Below are 15,286 nucleotides of genomic sequence, written 5' to 3'. Positions count from 1 at the left end.
AATATCTTACCAAAGTGATGGATAGGAATCGCGATGGGATTATGCTTTCGTTAAGAGACGAAAAGGGATTTCGTGAAATTATTAGGAGTCGTGGTGAAGTTTCACTCGAGAAAATATTGATAGAGGAACTAATCAGTCTCATAAAAATAAAGATCAGAGGTCGAAAAAGATATATTTTATTGAGGACTTCGTTATCTTTCGAAGTAATTGTCAAGAGCTATTTAAAATTTTTTCCCTTTTTTAATTTTTTATTATTTTTTCAAATATATTAGCTAAATTTGTTATGTAAAACTAAAAAATATTAATAATTTTTAAATTATTTTTATTTATAAAAATTAAATAAAAAATATATTAATAATTAATGTGTCACATAAATATATTAAAAAAAAGTCACTAACAAAAAAATTAATTAATTTCACAAAATTAAATTTTAAGAACAGAAAAATAATTTTTTTATTTAAAAATCTCGTAATCCTTTAAAAAAAAAAAAAAAAAGAATTTTCAAGGACTGAGTTAGATATTCAACCATTAAAAAAAGGTCTATATAAAGTCCTTATTGGCCCAACTATTCTCCTTACCGCCGTAGTTCAGTAACCCACCCCACCCCCCAGCTCTCTCACTCTCACCACGGTTCACCGCCATCACACGCTCGCCTCCGTCGCCGCGCCTCTCGCCGGACGGGACGCTTGCGTCTCGCCGTTCTCCGCTCGTCGTCCCTCGCGTGCTGGTAGCCAGCGGTGTTGCTCCCTCTGCCTCGTATTCTGCTCGTCCACCATCACTGCACCCAACGCCTGGTGTGCTCCACTGCTCGCGTCTTGCCTCTTTTCCTGCAGCTGTGCTTCCTGGTGAGTGCTCGCGTCTCGCCGCGCCTCCGTCCCTCCCTCGCCTTTCTTCCACGGGTGTTGCTGCCTGCACTGACTGCTGGATTCTGCCGCTGCAACAACAATCAACATGTAAGCTTTTTTTTTTTTTTTTTTCAGTTATTCTAATATTCTATATTAATTTTTAATAGTTTATTCATTGATGTTATTTTTTTATAGTTGTTTGATTTATGAATCTGATTAGAATATGGCAGAGTTTCAACTTGAAATGTTGAAATGGTTGAAATGTTATTGTTGTTAATTTTATTGTTGAATTGATTTATGATTTGGGTTTGCTGACTATGAATTCGCAGTGATTTTGTTGAATGTTGAATTGGTTTATGAATTATTTTGCTGATGATGAATGATTTTGTTGATTGTTAAATTGGTTTATGAATTGGTTTTGTTGATTTTGTTGCTGCTGTAATGATGTTGAATTTTTTTAGATGCTCAGACTTTGAAATTACTCATTGGATATAATTTATGGATTGTTATTTATGTTCTATCAAATTAAGATACTATTTTAGTAGTAAGGACTAATTTTATGTCTATTTTCGTATTAGTTATTTTTAACATTTGAGACTTGATTGTTGTTAAAATCTTTGTGAAGACATGTATTTTCAATTTTAAATTTTGACTATTTTGTATTTTTATTTAAATAAGACCGAGTCAATCGGTTTAACCAGTTACTCACCAGTTGAATTAGAAACCGAATGATCCTGTAGTTTGACTGGTTCGATCATCGGATCGGTTCCGACAACTAGTCAAACACCTGAACGGCAACCACTTCTTTCTCCAGCATCATCACTGCGGATGCTGCTATGTGTTCTCACTCCACCGTCACCGTAGCTATGTAATGTCTCTCCAGCGAGGCTGCAACCTGTGACCTCGTCGTCCATCTGCTCACTTCTGGTGTTATGTGCCTCTCTCTGCCGCTGTTGTGCTTTCTGCTCATCTAGTCTCGGTCTCTTCCTCTGTACTCTCTCTGGCCACTGGTCAGATTTCTTCACTGTTCTCCTCTCTTCTAGCTTTGTGTTCCTCTATCGATATCTTGGATTTCTGATTAATGGATTATTGAATATGTGACTTGATCTGTCAAGAATACGATTAGTTCAATTTTCAAGTTTCTATTTTATTAGTTTAGTTATGGCTTTGCCACTTTATGAGGTGAAAATACAGTGATTAAGATTGATTAAATTCAGTGGGAGCTCTTTAATATTTGTGATATGTTATGCCCAAATAGGGCCTTGATTTGCTTGTGTATGATTAAACCTTGTTACTTTATGAAAGAATGAACTAATTAACATTCTGGAGCCCTAATTTGCTTGTTCTGCTTGTTATTTGAATTTAATTAAGGACAAATGGAAAGAGATGTCCCTTAGTTTGCTTCTGTTTTGCTTGCCATTTAGGTTCACCAATACATCTTCTAAGTGCCTTGCATGTAATTGTTTGAAGTGCTTGATTTATCTTGTTACTTTTTGGATTTTGGACATACAATATTTCAAATGCCTGACAACTCGTAGTCATAATATGTGCACTGTGTTAAAGGATTTGCTGCATCTCTACAGGTTATTCACCTTGAATTTGCTTGCTTTCTTTTGATCAGCTGTTGTACTAAATTTGGACCTTAATTAGAATTTAGAATTGTCGATATTTGAAGAAAATTGTCAAGTCTTATAACATCTTTCTCCTGTCTGGACAATACAATTGACATACATAATACAAAAGAGGAATATGGATGGATCAGTTTGACCCTTGACTTGCTATTGTTATGTGATCTAGTGTTTTCATGAATTCAACTATAGATCTGTCATTTTTGCTTCTGAACCTTGATTTGCAATTTTGCATTTGATTCAATACCAAATTCTCGCTTGATTTTCTAGCAATGATACAAAGAAAAACTATTTGAATTTCTCAGATACTCTTCCAACAAAGATCACACCATTTGCATTATTTTGTTAAAAAAAAGTTTCTTCTTTTTCAGCTTGAAGGACTCTCCTTTTATGGGAAAATTTTGCATGCTTGAAAAAATGTTATATCCTTGTTATTGGTAATGTTAGTGACCAAGTAGAAAGTTATACATTTTTTTGCACCCTTCTTCCCTTCAAGTGGAAACATGTAATGAAAGAATTTCAGATAACTGGTATATTGAGAAGAAAGAGAGAATTATGGGAGTTGCTGAACTTTACATCCTTTATATAGGCACACTACCGATCCTTGGTTTTCTATTGTTATGTGATCTGATGTTGCTGATTGTTATTGCATCTGAATGTAATGGCATTCTTCCCCACTATATTCACTGCATCACATCCTTTATTTTGACTATCAGCCGCATTCTTCAACTTTAATGCATCAAAATATAACTCATTTAGTCATTTTATAGTCAAATACAATTCACTTACAACTGCTTGTTTGTGATTCAATTCATTAACTCTCAAAGGACTTGTTCAAAGATAAATTGCAATGACTAAGACTACCTACTGCTACTACGAATCCAAACCAAAACTTGAACTAGAGTAATTAAGGGCACATGAAAGCATGGATTAGGGAACATGGAATTAATGTGAGTTGAATTTTCTGACAAAAAATAACGTGAGAGTTGAAATTGTTCACAGCAGCCGTTGTAGATTAATTACAGGCACATGAAAGCATGGATTAGGGAACATGGCGGAATTCAATGTTTTAGATTAATTCAAACCATAGAATCTGGAATTTTTATTTTATAAACCTTGACTTCCTATGGATGAGCTTGAGGTTTTCATGCCTTTTTCATTATTGACATAAACGTTGGAGTTTATATCTTGATGAACCTGATGAGTTAACATCTGGTTTTGTGCAGAAAAAAAAAATAAAGATTGATAATTGCAGAGAAAAGACAGCCAAATGAAATAGTAAGGCATATTCAAAGTTGATTCTGCAGACAGATTGTTAGTTAAATTATATAATTTCTAATAATGTGTGTGCGTGCACTGAATTTGCTGTAGTTGAAACTGTAATAATTGGTTCATATGGAGCTCCCTTCTCTGTCATAGACACATGTTAGTTCCTTAAGCTAATCCTTAGCATTTCTTTAAGCCTTTAGCTAGTAATGTTGTCGGCTCTGGATATTATTACATTTTTTCTGAGTTATCCTTGTTAAAGTTTCTAACATGATCTTTGAAGTTAGGTTTGCCATTCATGGTTACTGAAAAATAAACAAATAGATAAAGGGAAAAAAGGCAACTTTGCATTGTTGTTTTGGACTATTGCGGTGGGCTTGTTCTATTTTATTTTTGCTTGCCCAAACCAGGTAATATACATATATATATATATAATATATATCAAAGGGCATGTGTGCTCTGTTTTTAGTTAAGTTACACATACATCACTAATAACTTGGGGGTAGAGAATTTGATAATGAGAATGAATGAGGTCTTCCGACACAGAGGGAGGAGAGGGAGATGGGAGAGAGGAATGATGGCTCCATGAAGACTTGCCACCACCATGGTTCGTTCACGTTGATCTTTCAGTACACACCAACGACGAAAGACAGCAATCTCATGTCCAGTTGTGGCTCAGATGAAATAGACAAATCCATAGATGTTGGCGGCGATGGTAGCCATTGGTGAAGTTGTGCTCCCGTTTCCTCCCTTCTCTTTGCTCATATTCTCTTCTTCCTTTTATCAAAACCAATCTCACTTTCTACATAAAAGACAATAACTTTTTTTGGGGGGATTAAAATGGTATTCCTATAAATTTCATTGCTATTTACTCAACATTACTATTTACCCTACAACCTGACCTTAATCCTTGCCAGTTGTTCATAGCTTCAACTGAACCGTTAGTTCTTTTTTAAAAATAAATTATTATTATTATTATTATTATTATTATTATTATTATTATTATTTTAAATGTGTACTTGTTCACTCTTGTTTTGATTTCTTCTTTATCAGCACACTACAGTATTGATTTGTGCACACGTTACTCCATCTCATGCCTAACACATTATTCTGTTAGCAATGGATGGCAATGTTTTATTCGATGAAGGCAACAACGAAGAAGCCAACAACAATAATAATGGCACTATCAGCAACTCCAAGGACCGGAAGAGGAGAGACTACATGCTTGATGATGATAGCCCCAAGGTGGCACGCCAAAAACTTGCCAAGAGGATCCTCTTGTCTTTGACTAACCCTTCTTATGTTCTGAGACTTGGTTCCAAACCTCTGAGGTTGGATTACTGCACAAGGTTGCGGTACCTGCTGAGGAAGCTTGTCAAGGAACATGACTGGGCCACTGCCAGTGGTGTTCTCAGTGCTTACTTAAAGGGAACAATGAACGACAAGTCTCCATTCAGGAATTGCCTCAAGTTCTCGGTAACACTTTGGTCTCTCGGTTTCACATTTGTTATTTGTGTCCTGCATTTTTGCCTCTTTTTGTAAAAAAAAATAAATAAGTAAATGACATTGGGATTGAGGTGTGTTATGTGGAGTTTTCTTAGTCAACATTACTTTTTTTATTTTAATGTTTAGATGTTTGCATATGTAGTTATCCTGATTATTGCATCTCTCTCTCTCTCTCTCTCTCTCTCGTTATTGGGGGGGGGGGGGTGTTTAGATGTTTTCATATGGAGTTATTGTTTTGACAAGAAAGGATATGAATCGCCTTTGTCGTCAAAGAAGTAGCTTTTCTTATATCTGTCAGCAGACATTCTTTGATAGTAGTTTCTGGCATCTGGGGAAGGCCAATAGAACTATTGCATTTGAATATTTTCTAGTAGTGTGTCCAAACTGCAAAAGTTAACTTGGTTCTGATCATTAGTCATAGTTTTGTGTGTGTGCGCGTGTTGTTTTTTTAAACCCCAATCCTAGATATCTAAGTCAACAGGCTAAAGGATGTTATGATTCCCCCTCTCTCTCTCAAAAGCTGGAACTGTGCAAACATAAACTAGAGTTATAATATGATATATAATTTAGACAAGGACAATTAGCTGGGGCTTAAGAGAGTAAAAGACAGTAATTTCTTTAGTGATGCACTGATGTGTTTTCTGACTATGATGTTGATATTGGAGATTTAGGGCTGTTCCTAGCCTATCGCTTCTTTCTCTATAGATAAGTAAAGTTCAACCAGTAGTTATGTGTAACTTTGGCCGTAGAAATTCTTGGCTATTTCTAACATCAAATCTGTGGCACTAACAGAATTCTAATTAACAAGATTTTAGTGTTGATTTCATTGAGCTTGTGAGCTGTCTTAGTCTTAGTTTTATTTCAAAATGAGTAGCACCATTTTGGTACCAGAAAGATTCTAGTTTTGACAAAATACTACCCGAATGAAAGAAAGGCACTCGTGGACCTCAAAGATCACAAAAGTTGACAAACTTAACTAACATGGAACCCAAAAGATCACAAATGTTTCACAAACTTCACCAATGTCTTTGGGGGGCCACGGATGTCTTTCTTCATTTATGGGCTATTTTGTTGAAATTAAAATCTTTTCAGTGACAAAATGGTATCCTTATAAGACTTCAAAACTTTTCTGCTTTAATATCTTCTATCACTAATGTCCTGAGTAAGTGTCTTAACACGACAGTGTATTCTGGTTAATATGTAGGCTTTATTGGAGCTTCTTAAGCACGTGGAAAACTATCATATTAATCCAACAAGGATGAAGAACCTCTTTGATATTTGGTCGAAGAATATTGGATCAATGAAGAGTTGGCCAATAGAAGTAAGTTTTAGAAACTCCCCCCTGCTTTATAACAGTTATTACTCATGGCAATAACATGTTAAAGCATGTGCGTGCTCACACACCCAGACAAGGAATGCCAAAACTTGTAACTGAAACTGCCATGACTTGTGAGATTGTATGAATAATTTGAACTGAGGTGTGTCTGTCCTAAAAAAGGTTATATAGATTTAGATCACCAAGTACCTAACCTTTAAGGATCAATCCGTTAATGTGTTCAGCCTTTTTCACTTTTCATCTCTTTAGCCTTACCATCTCAGTCTCACAAATACTTGTTTTTTCCAAGCAGAGTTCTTTTAGTTTAGTGCTAATGCTGCATTTTCAACCATTCTTTCAGTTTCTTTCTGATTGTGGCAGTGATTTTTCCCTTTTCAATGTATTGCACATGCAATCTAGGTGAAAGCAACCAGGGTTCTAATTATGTGCTTGTTCGCATTTTTGTTATGTTGCAACTCTTTGATGGGTAAAACTACTTTATCTAGTGCAAACTGTTTCATCAAAATGCTCCACTTAAGTAAACAAAAAGAAAAGAAATAAAGAGTTCACTTCCATTCTGGTTTGTAAATAAAGTATATTTTTCAATTTCAGAGATTGTTAATGAATTCATGTTGTCATCATAACGATTAAGGCTTCAGTGTGTTATACAATTTCACTTGTGCTGCAGAGCAGATATAGAGTTCATGTGGAGTTCATCTTATTCTGTCTTGTGCATGGCAATACTGGGGATGCATATCAGCTTGTCATAAGGTATGCATTATTGAATTTTAATGCTAATCCCTTGGCTTTTATAAGAAATATCTTGAAATTGTGATCCCATTGACCAAGAATGGAGTGTTTCATAACAAGTCGTTGCTAGATAAGCTGATCAACTTATTTGTCTTAAAATGTAACGGATTTTTCCGGTTTCCGCAACCGTAATCATATGTGACTCCGATAGGCTTCTTTCCTTGCTGCACTCATAAACTCCAGTGGTAAGGTCTTGGAAGCCTTTGATTACAGGTCTAGTTGAACTGGCCTTTTCACCAGCCAGGAGGAATGCACCGCATACGACAGAGATTTCCCGCCTACCACTGCCCTCAACTCAATCACTTGACTCCACCAACCTATGTTGCAGTGTCTCCAATAGCATGTTCTTACCTCGTCTTTCCCTTAATAAGTTCTTTATTCATGAAAATTGGGTGAGTGTTCAGTCTATCTGAGTGAACCTCTAAGGCCAGTGATCCTTGGGAAGGAAACTAGTTCAATGAACCTATAAGGCAAGGGATCAGGCAAACGGAAAAGCTAATGGTTGAAGGCCGGTGTTGGCAGGTTGGTTGAGCAAGTAGGGGCTACGGTTCAGTAGGACAAGAAGGACTACCTATTCCGAATTAAAAGGGAGGGTGCCCCAACGGATTATTCCAAATGAACACTCTTCTGACCCGCAGGCTACTCCCATATTTTTAGGGCCTTGCATATTATTATATGAAATTTATGTTGCTCAGGATGGTTGATATGTTATTGATTAGCATTACGATTCTAATCCTCCATACATTTTTGAACAAGTCACATAATTTTTAATTGCTGACTATGGTGCCTAATTACAAGCTATAATAGGATTCTGTGTTTGGGATAAAAGTTTTCTGACCTGTTAGAGCAGTGTGGTAAAATATAAAACACTTGCATTTAGATTGGACAAGATTTTATCATAAAAAGAATGACAGTAAGCTTACTGATAATATTCCAGGTGATTGAGTGATGCAACTCGTGTTCTAAGTTGAGATTTGTCACTTCCTGTAAACATGTGGATGGGTTATCTCAATGATAATATTCTACGGTGACTGAGTGATGCAACTCTTGTGCCAAATTAAGATTTGTGACACTCCCTGTAAACATGGAGTTGGATTATCTCACTTCACCACCCTAAAGATACTGGAAATTGTCTGCTACCTAAGAGAGATTCAGTGCTATTAAAGTTATCACCTCACAAGAAATTTACAGATTAGATGTGCAGAAGGAACCTAACCATTGCAATATTCTGACATTCTTAATCCAAATTATTTTCTTTATCATCTACAGTCAATATTTGTATAATGGAAAACCCTACTGTATTGTTAAGCTTCTATCAATTTGTGAACAAAGTAGAACCCTACTGTTATAGTTAAGCTTCTACATGAATAAGCTTCTCTCAAAGAAATTGAACGTGGCTCAAATCTGACTTTTGATTTGGTCCCTTGACATATTAGTTAACGCTTGTTTTCATTGACAATACATTTTGCCCCTTCATTAATGATCATTTTCACTTTTAAAGTCCATCACTAGGTTTGAGAAAGACTTGTGTTAGTAAGGAGTTGTTGCTCTAATTTGTTTCTTCCACTTATTCTCTTTCTCTTTTTTGTTTTTATTCATCTTTTTTTTTAATTGTTGTTTTCATTTCTCCTATAGCCTTGAGCAAGAAAAAGTTGATCTTGATCCTGTGTCAAAGATAATTATGGGCTTGACATTCTATACGATGTGGTATTCTTCTATCCCCGAAGAATTTCAGTGGAAAGATTCAGACCAGGCTGACTTGCAAGATTACTCACGTATGGAGGGGCCTTCCATCAGCAATGAAGTTGGACAGTCAGAGTGGCATAATACAGTTGAATCCTTTCTGGCAAACTCCCAAAGCCATTGTGAATCAGACACCTCTGTTTTGAAGGATAAGCATATATCTAGGGATGTTGGGTTCAACAATGACGTGGGAGAGTCTATGGAGATTGATGTTGATCATAGAAGAAAAGCATCGCATCAGAACTTACAGCCAGAAGAAGGTTTTCGCTCTAAGTCCGAAGAAAATGAAGGAAGTAGAGACTCCTTTTCCAACCATGAAGGCCTTACACAAGATACCTTAAATGTTATTAGTAAGTTTTTCAATATTTGTTTTCTCATTTTTCTTTTTCCTTCTGTTGTTATTCCAATTTCTTTTGGCTATTCTTTTGTTTGAATACATTTATTTGCTGGATCATTCACAATTGCTAACCATTGTCCTAAATCCGGTTGTTTAAATGCCTCCATATGCATTAGATGATAAACTTTTTAAATCGGTAAATAAAATATGAGGTTTTATTTCATTAGTGCAGCTTCTCATATTTGCCTACTTGGTTGTACAACTCTTATTTGTAAGTTGGTAAATAGAGGAATTTATTTCTTTATTACATCTGTTTTATTTACAGATGAATAATGACTGTAAAAAATATTTCTTGTGGATACAAACACCTGTACCTGTTAGAATGCACATGCTTGCTTATTGTTAAGCATTGATTTTCCTACCTTCATTTTTGTTTCATACCGGAGATATTGCTTTTGCTCATATCTTCATATCGAAGGTATTTTCATAACCATTACAAGACTAGATTGTCAATGCTTATTTTGCACATGATCTTTTGTGACAATCTCTTTTTAGTCTTGACATCTGAATAATTAAATATTATCCATCATTCTTGATTTAGAGAGTAATTACTCGAGGTCATCCTAACTTTTTTTTTCATTATTATTATTATGCATTTACTCAGGGCAACTTGATTTGTGGTTGTTTCCCTTGAATTTTCCTGATGATAATAGTTTTGAGGAGTTCATGTATGTGCACTCAAATCAGCAAAATGACCAGTATAAAAAGGCTGTGAAATATTTACAACTTGCTCTCGACTCAGCACCTTCAGTAACAGCAGCATTACTTCCATTGATACAAGTATGGAACACACATTTCAAAATAAATTTCAATTGCTTAGCTTTATCTTGTTTCTGTCCATGGAGTTGTTTTATCAATTATATCAGGATCAAAATTGTTGAAGTAATTAATTTTGTAACCTAATATTATTGGTTTCCATCCTATCTTATTGTGTGTTGCCACATTCCAAGAAAATAGTTTGGTCTTGTTTCACTAGGTGGTGTCAAGTGTCAACTATATGGATCAATCAAACATCGTAATATCCTATCATAAATCAATTTGGAAAAAAATTGTCTGTGAACAATTTATTTATAAATTAATTTACTATCTTAACTTATGTTCTGAAATAGTTCATATCGATAAACTGTCCAGTAAGTTATTTTCCAAATTTCAAATATTTTCAAATAAAAACTTATCAGGTGAAAACTAACTATATATAGGATTTTGTGTGAATATAAAACCTGATTAGAAAACTAGTATTTCAAATTTTGAAGGATTGTATGCAAGAACTGGTATGAGTGGATGGTAGAAATGCTGAATATTCTCTTTATTCTCTTTATTGATTTAAAACCGAGATCCCAATTTGGAATCCAGTATAAAATCTGTATACAATACCCTCCAGCCTTATTAAATCTTCTAGAATATGCTAACAGACTCCACTACTAGCTACACACTTTTGTCAATTTTCCCTTTCTATTGAAACTATGTCAAGTCCAATTCTCCTCTTTTTGAATATTGTTATATATTCGATTAGGTTCAGGGGGATAACTGTAACTGAGGATTGTGAGAGTTAGGCATGCAACGCATGGTTGAAGGGTTGTGTAACTGTGCTTAGTTGTCAAAACTTAGTGTGAGGGAAGAGGAGATTGATGATTCTATTTGAACTCGAAATAACAGTTGTTTAGGTTTTTTTAAATCATATCCTTAACTAGCACACAAGCAACTAACTATGTTCAGCAATATCACGACAAGTTTTCTTTATACTTGCTCATGTACGTCTTCTTTTAACATATTAAATTAATCCCTATGACGCTTTCTGCATGTAGTAACATTTGAGATACTGTTCCACCTTTTTTATTTTTATTTTTTCATTTCTAGCTGTTGTTGATTGGAGGTCGTGTTGAAGAAGCCCTAATTTTGATTGAGAAGGAGTGTACTAATTCACCATCTGTGCTCCCTGTAAGGTGCACATTATATTCTCATTGAATCAGCAATTTTTGAGATAAGCAGGTTCTACTAATAATGTTTTTTTCCTTAGAAAGTTACTGATGCGAACGTTTGCAGATTGAGGGCTGCGTTCTTGGAGTGTTCTGATCGAAACAACTCTGACTTGATTGTCACATGTTTTGAGGATATGCTAAAGAAGGATCCACAAGAAAGTTATCCCTTAGCAAAACTTATCAGAATGTACCAAAACGGTACTGCCATTTAAAGTCACATATTTTATATTTGAAGATTTAGAGATGTAACTTCACCCAAAATTATGCAAGAATTCCATGTTAAATTTATCTTGCCTCTGTTGTTATATTCTCTATTCCTGTATTAGCATCTTCAAATACAAATAGCACGTCGTTTGACTGGATCTTGCACCTTACAGCTAGTTGTTGCGAATACAGAAACATTTTTATATGATAACTTCATTGTTCTATGCTATAAAGAAAGCGATCCTGTATTTGCTCAAGATTCAGCTTTTGTCATTAACCGATTTCTTCTGATATTTTGCAGGTGACTATAGCCTTGAATCTTTGTTCGAAATGATTGTTTTACATTTAGATGCTACTAGTGCAGAATACAGTACGTGGAGGATGTTATCTTCATGTTTCTTTAAACTCTCTTACTACGAAGAAGATTGTATATCTGCAAACGATACTAATGAAGATGGAGATAGGCAACATTATTCCTTTAGAAAAACCCCAAAAGTGTTTACACAGGAAATGTCCGGAATGTCTTGGAGGTTTCGCTGTAGGAGCTGGCTACTAACACATTTCAGCCATAGACAGCTTAATTCAGATGTTGAAGGTTAGACTTCGATTTTCGTTACGATCATTATCAATTTATCGTACTTAGTTTAATCTGATATGACTTACAGTGTAAAGTGTTTAATAATTTATTTTTATTCAATTAGATGCTTATATGATTTTTGACATAACGTGTGGTTTGAAGGTTAGACTTTGATTTTAATTACTGTCATCATCAATTTATCATACTATGAGTTTTGATATGAGTTACAATGTAAAAGTGTTTAATGATTTACTGTTATCCAATTTGATGCTTATATTGAGATGATTTTTGACATAACTTGTGCTTTAAGTCAATTACTTTTGCTGACGTGACCACACGAAATTGAATGTGTGTGAAATATTTTTACCGTAAAAGTACTTAAAAATTAAATCCCTAACTTTTGTGTACTATTTTTAACATGCATATCAACTTCTCTAAGCATGTTGCAACATAAATGCATAATCATGCACTGTTGCTTTATTTCAGGCATGTTAATTTGTTTTTGCAAATTTTTACATGGTGCAGGTGATTTGCAGCTACTCACATACAAAGCAGCATGCGCATCCTATATGTATGGGCAAGATTTCCACTATGTTTTAAAGGCTTATTTTGTATTAGAAAATGAAAATAATAAGGACTTATTGTTGATTTTGGGTGAGCACAGGCAAAATTCATTTGAATTTTATCAGCAATTTCAAAATAAACTGAAATTATAACATGATTTGTTTGTTGCATGTAGTGATTCTGTGTAATTATTATTATGGTTTTCTTTGTTATGTTTGCTATGATGGTCTCAACCTGATAAACCATCGCTGGCATGGGTCAAATGGTCTTGGCTGGCAGATTTGTCAACCTCATTTGAAAAAAGATAACGATTTATAAACGGGACAGTGAGGACAAAAGTCACAAAACACAGGAAGTAATGCATTTTTTCAGGGAACACTTTTAAATTGCTTATTTCTTATGAATGTGTAAATTTATTTTAGTGGTTTGTAATTATATTTATTTCATTTAGTGTATTCTTTTTCCTTTGAAGTTTAATTTCACAATAACAAGTTTACAAAATGTGAATAATTTTCATGTATTGATAAGATCAAACAATTTTATGTTGTTTTAACGAAGCTCGGAGAGATTGTCAACATTACAAATCTTCACGTCATTATTCAATGCTGCAATTATTAAACTTTCTCTAAAATAAAAAGTAAGTTATTTTTTGTGATATGTCATGATTATTGCTATTGGACGAAATTTGTTAGCTTATCATCTTGATAAAGACTTTACTAAAAAGCATATCTAGTTTCTTTTGCTCTTCACCCTTGTGTTCAAAGCACCAAAAGAACATAAATAAAATGAAACCGAAATCGAAATGAAAATAAAATGCAAATCCAGCAAGATTTATATATTAATGTCCGAACATTAGCCTCTCTAGCAAGTCCAACGAGTTTGGCAAGACCAGCTTGCAAAATACGATGCATCATCAGATAATAGGATACATTAAATGAAAGTGAATTAGAAAGTAAATTAAAATTTTTTGTTAACTGAAGAGCAGACGAATTTGCAACCAAGAACAATGTGATTGAGTGAAGTCACCACGCGATTCATGGTACTCTAATTGTTTGCCCATCACTATGTGTGTTATGGTCATAAGGTTTGTAGGTTGTTTTTGCATCTGTGCTGTGGTACATTCTCTTCAAGCTTAGTGAGATTTTGATGGTCCGGTTGAATTGAGTTGAGTAATTGAAGTTAACCATGATAAGCTAACTAATTTCAGGACAAAGGATAATTTACCCTTTATTTAGAGAAAGTTAGATAGAATTCACCTTATTATAATTCTTATTAGATGGTATTGTGGTAATCGTTTTATACTGTCGATATTTAAAAATTAGCTTAAAAAATACTGGAGAAATCTATTGTTTTGAGGGTTACCTAAAACTGGGTTGCTTTTGGGCCTGAATGTGAGGTCCGGACTCCTTTTGGGCAACGTCCAACTTCTGATGGTACCGAGGTGCTGCCGTCTGAGTTCCTCTTGAAGAGGTGGGGTGGTATCTGTAAGGGACTCCGATACTTAAGTCAGTAAGGGTTTTAGGCAGGTTTTTTGTAGATTGGGTTTTGAGTATAACTGAGAGTGTAAGAGTATTTATAGATGTAGATGTAGAGTCAATAACCACTTTTTAGAGTGGTTCCATCTTTTGTGGTGGGTTGTCATTTTGTCTTATCAAGGAAGTTGTTGAGATCTCCCTTCTAGATGGATAGGAGATATCTTAGGAGTTACTTACTTATTTAGATAAGTAAGGTAGAGTTAATATTGTCGAGTCTGACCTCTATGAGGTCGGTTAGGTGTTGATTGGGTAATATTTCTTGATTGGACTTTATTTGTTTTGGGCCTGACTATATTATGGGTCAAGGTATGAATGGTGTCCCTGCTTGAGACCGAGTTTTATTAGGTCGGAGTCAAGCATATACGTGTAGATCCCTTCTTTCTGTGATGCCGGCTAGACATGTCGGTTAACCCCATCTTTATGGGAGCTAGGTCGGGTACTCGACGTATTTTGATAAATCTGAAGCGACATGTCTTTTCATAATTATTTCACATGTTTCTCTGCGGTTACTTTGGTAACCGTGCACGCCATTAATAAAGGGGTGGATTTACTATTTTGCTCCTTCGGTCTTATAAATATTCCACCCATTTTCTCTTCATTTTTCCTTCTTCTACACTGTTTGTACTTTCATTTCTCTCTCAAAGCCTTTTGTCTTCTTCATCGCAATCATTCTCTCAAGATTTTTTTCATCTTGAAATTCTACTTTCGATCTTCGCTTGAGGTTTCTTAAGAAGTTTGGAATGTTTGTGTGTTTTGCTGCTTCGTGTGTTCCTTCGATTCTCGTTCAATTAAGGTTGGCCTTGCCTCTTTTATTTCGTTTTGTACACCCTTGTATGTTTACTGGATAATGTGCTTCTGCCACCATTGTTTTCGACATTTGTGTGAAGAGATGGCAATGGTCATGTGGTGATTCTGCA

General features: G+C 34.9%; 1 protein-coding gene across 11 annotated transcripts; it reads left to right on the top strand.

Annotated features, from left to right (window-relative positions):
- Window positions 1-558: 558 nt before the first annotated feature.
- LOC107610798 (TAF RNA polymerase I subunit A) lies at window positions 559-13,044 on the top strand. Of its 11 annotated transcripts, none has more exons than XM_088496557.1 (12): window positions 559-953; window positions 3,700-3,751; window positions 3,845-3,898; window positions 4,857-5,215; window positions 6,450-6,566; window positions 7,249-7,331; window positions 9,006-9,463; window positions 10,115-10,290; window positions 11,368-11,453; window positions 11,554-11,687; window positions 11,995-12,288; window positions 12,796-13,044. In XM_088496557.1, the coding sequence occupies exons 4-12, from the start codon at window positions 4,859-4,861 to the stop codon at window positions 12,984-12,986; spliced, it is 1,896 nt and encodes a 631-aa protein (XP_088352683.1). In that variant the 5' UTR covers window positions 559-953; window positions 3,700-3,751; window positions 3,845-3,898; window positions 4,857-4,858; the 3' UTR covers window positions 12,987-13,044. The 11 variants fall into 11 exon arrangements, with proteins under 11 accessions (XP_088352683.1, XP_088352676.1, XP_088352675.1 ...); XM_088496548.1 differs by lacking the exon at window positions 3,845-3,898 and adding an exon at window positions 1,524-1,855 and having other exon boundaries at window positions 577-953; window positions 4,793-5,215; XM_088496554.1 differs by having other exon boundaries at window positions 580-953; window positions 4,793-5,215.
- Window positions 13,045-15,286: the final 2,242 nt, after the last annotated feature.

This window comes from Arachis ipaensis, chromosome B8, assembly GCF_059453495.1.
Source record: "Arachis ipaensis isolate K30076 ecotype BB chromosome B8, ASM5945349v1, whole genome shotgun sequence".
Lineage (NCBI taxonomy): Eukaryota > Viridiplantae > Streptophyta > Magnoliopsida > Fabales > Fabaceae > Arachis > Arachis ipaensis.
The sequence above is the reverse complement of the archived record's forward strand: the minus strand, read 5'-3'. Positions and strand labels throughout refer to the sequence as shown.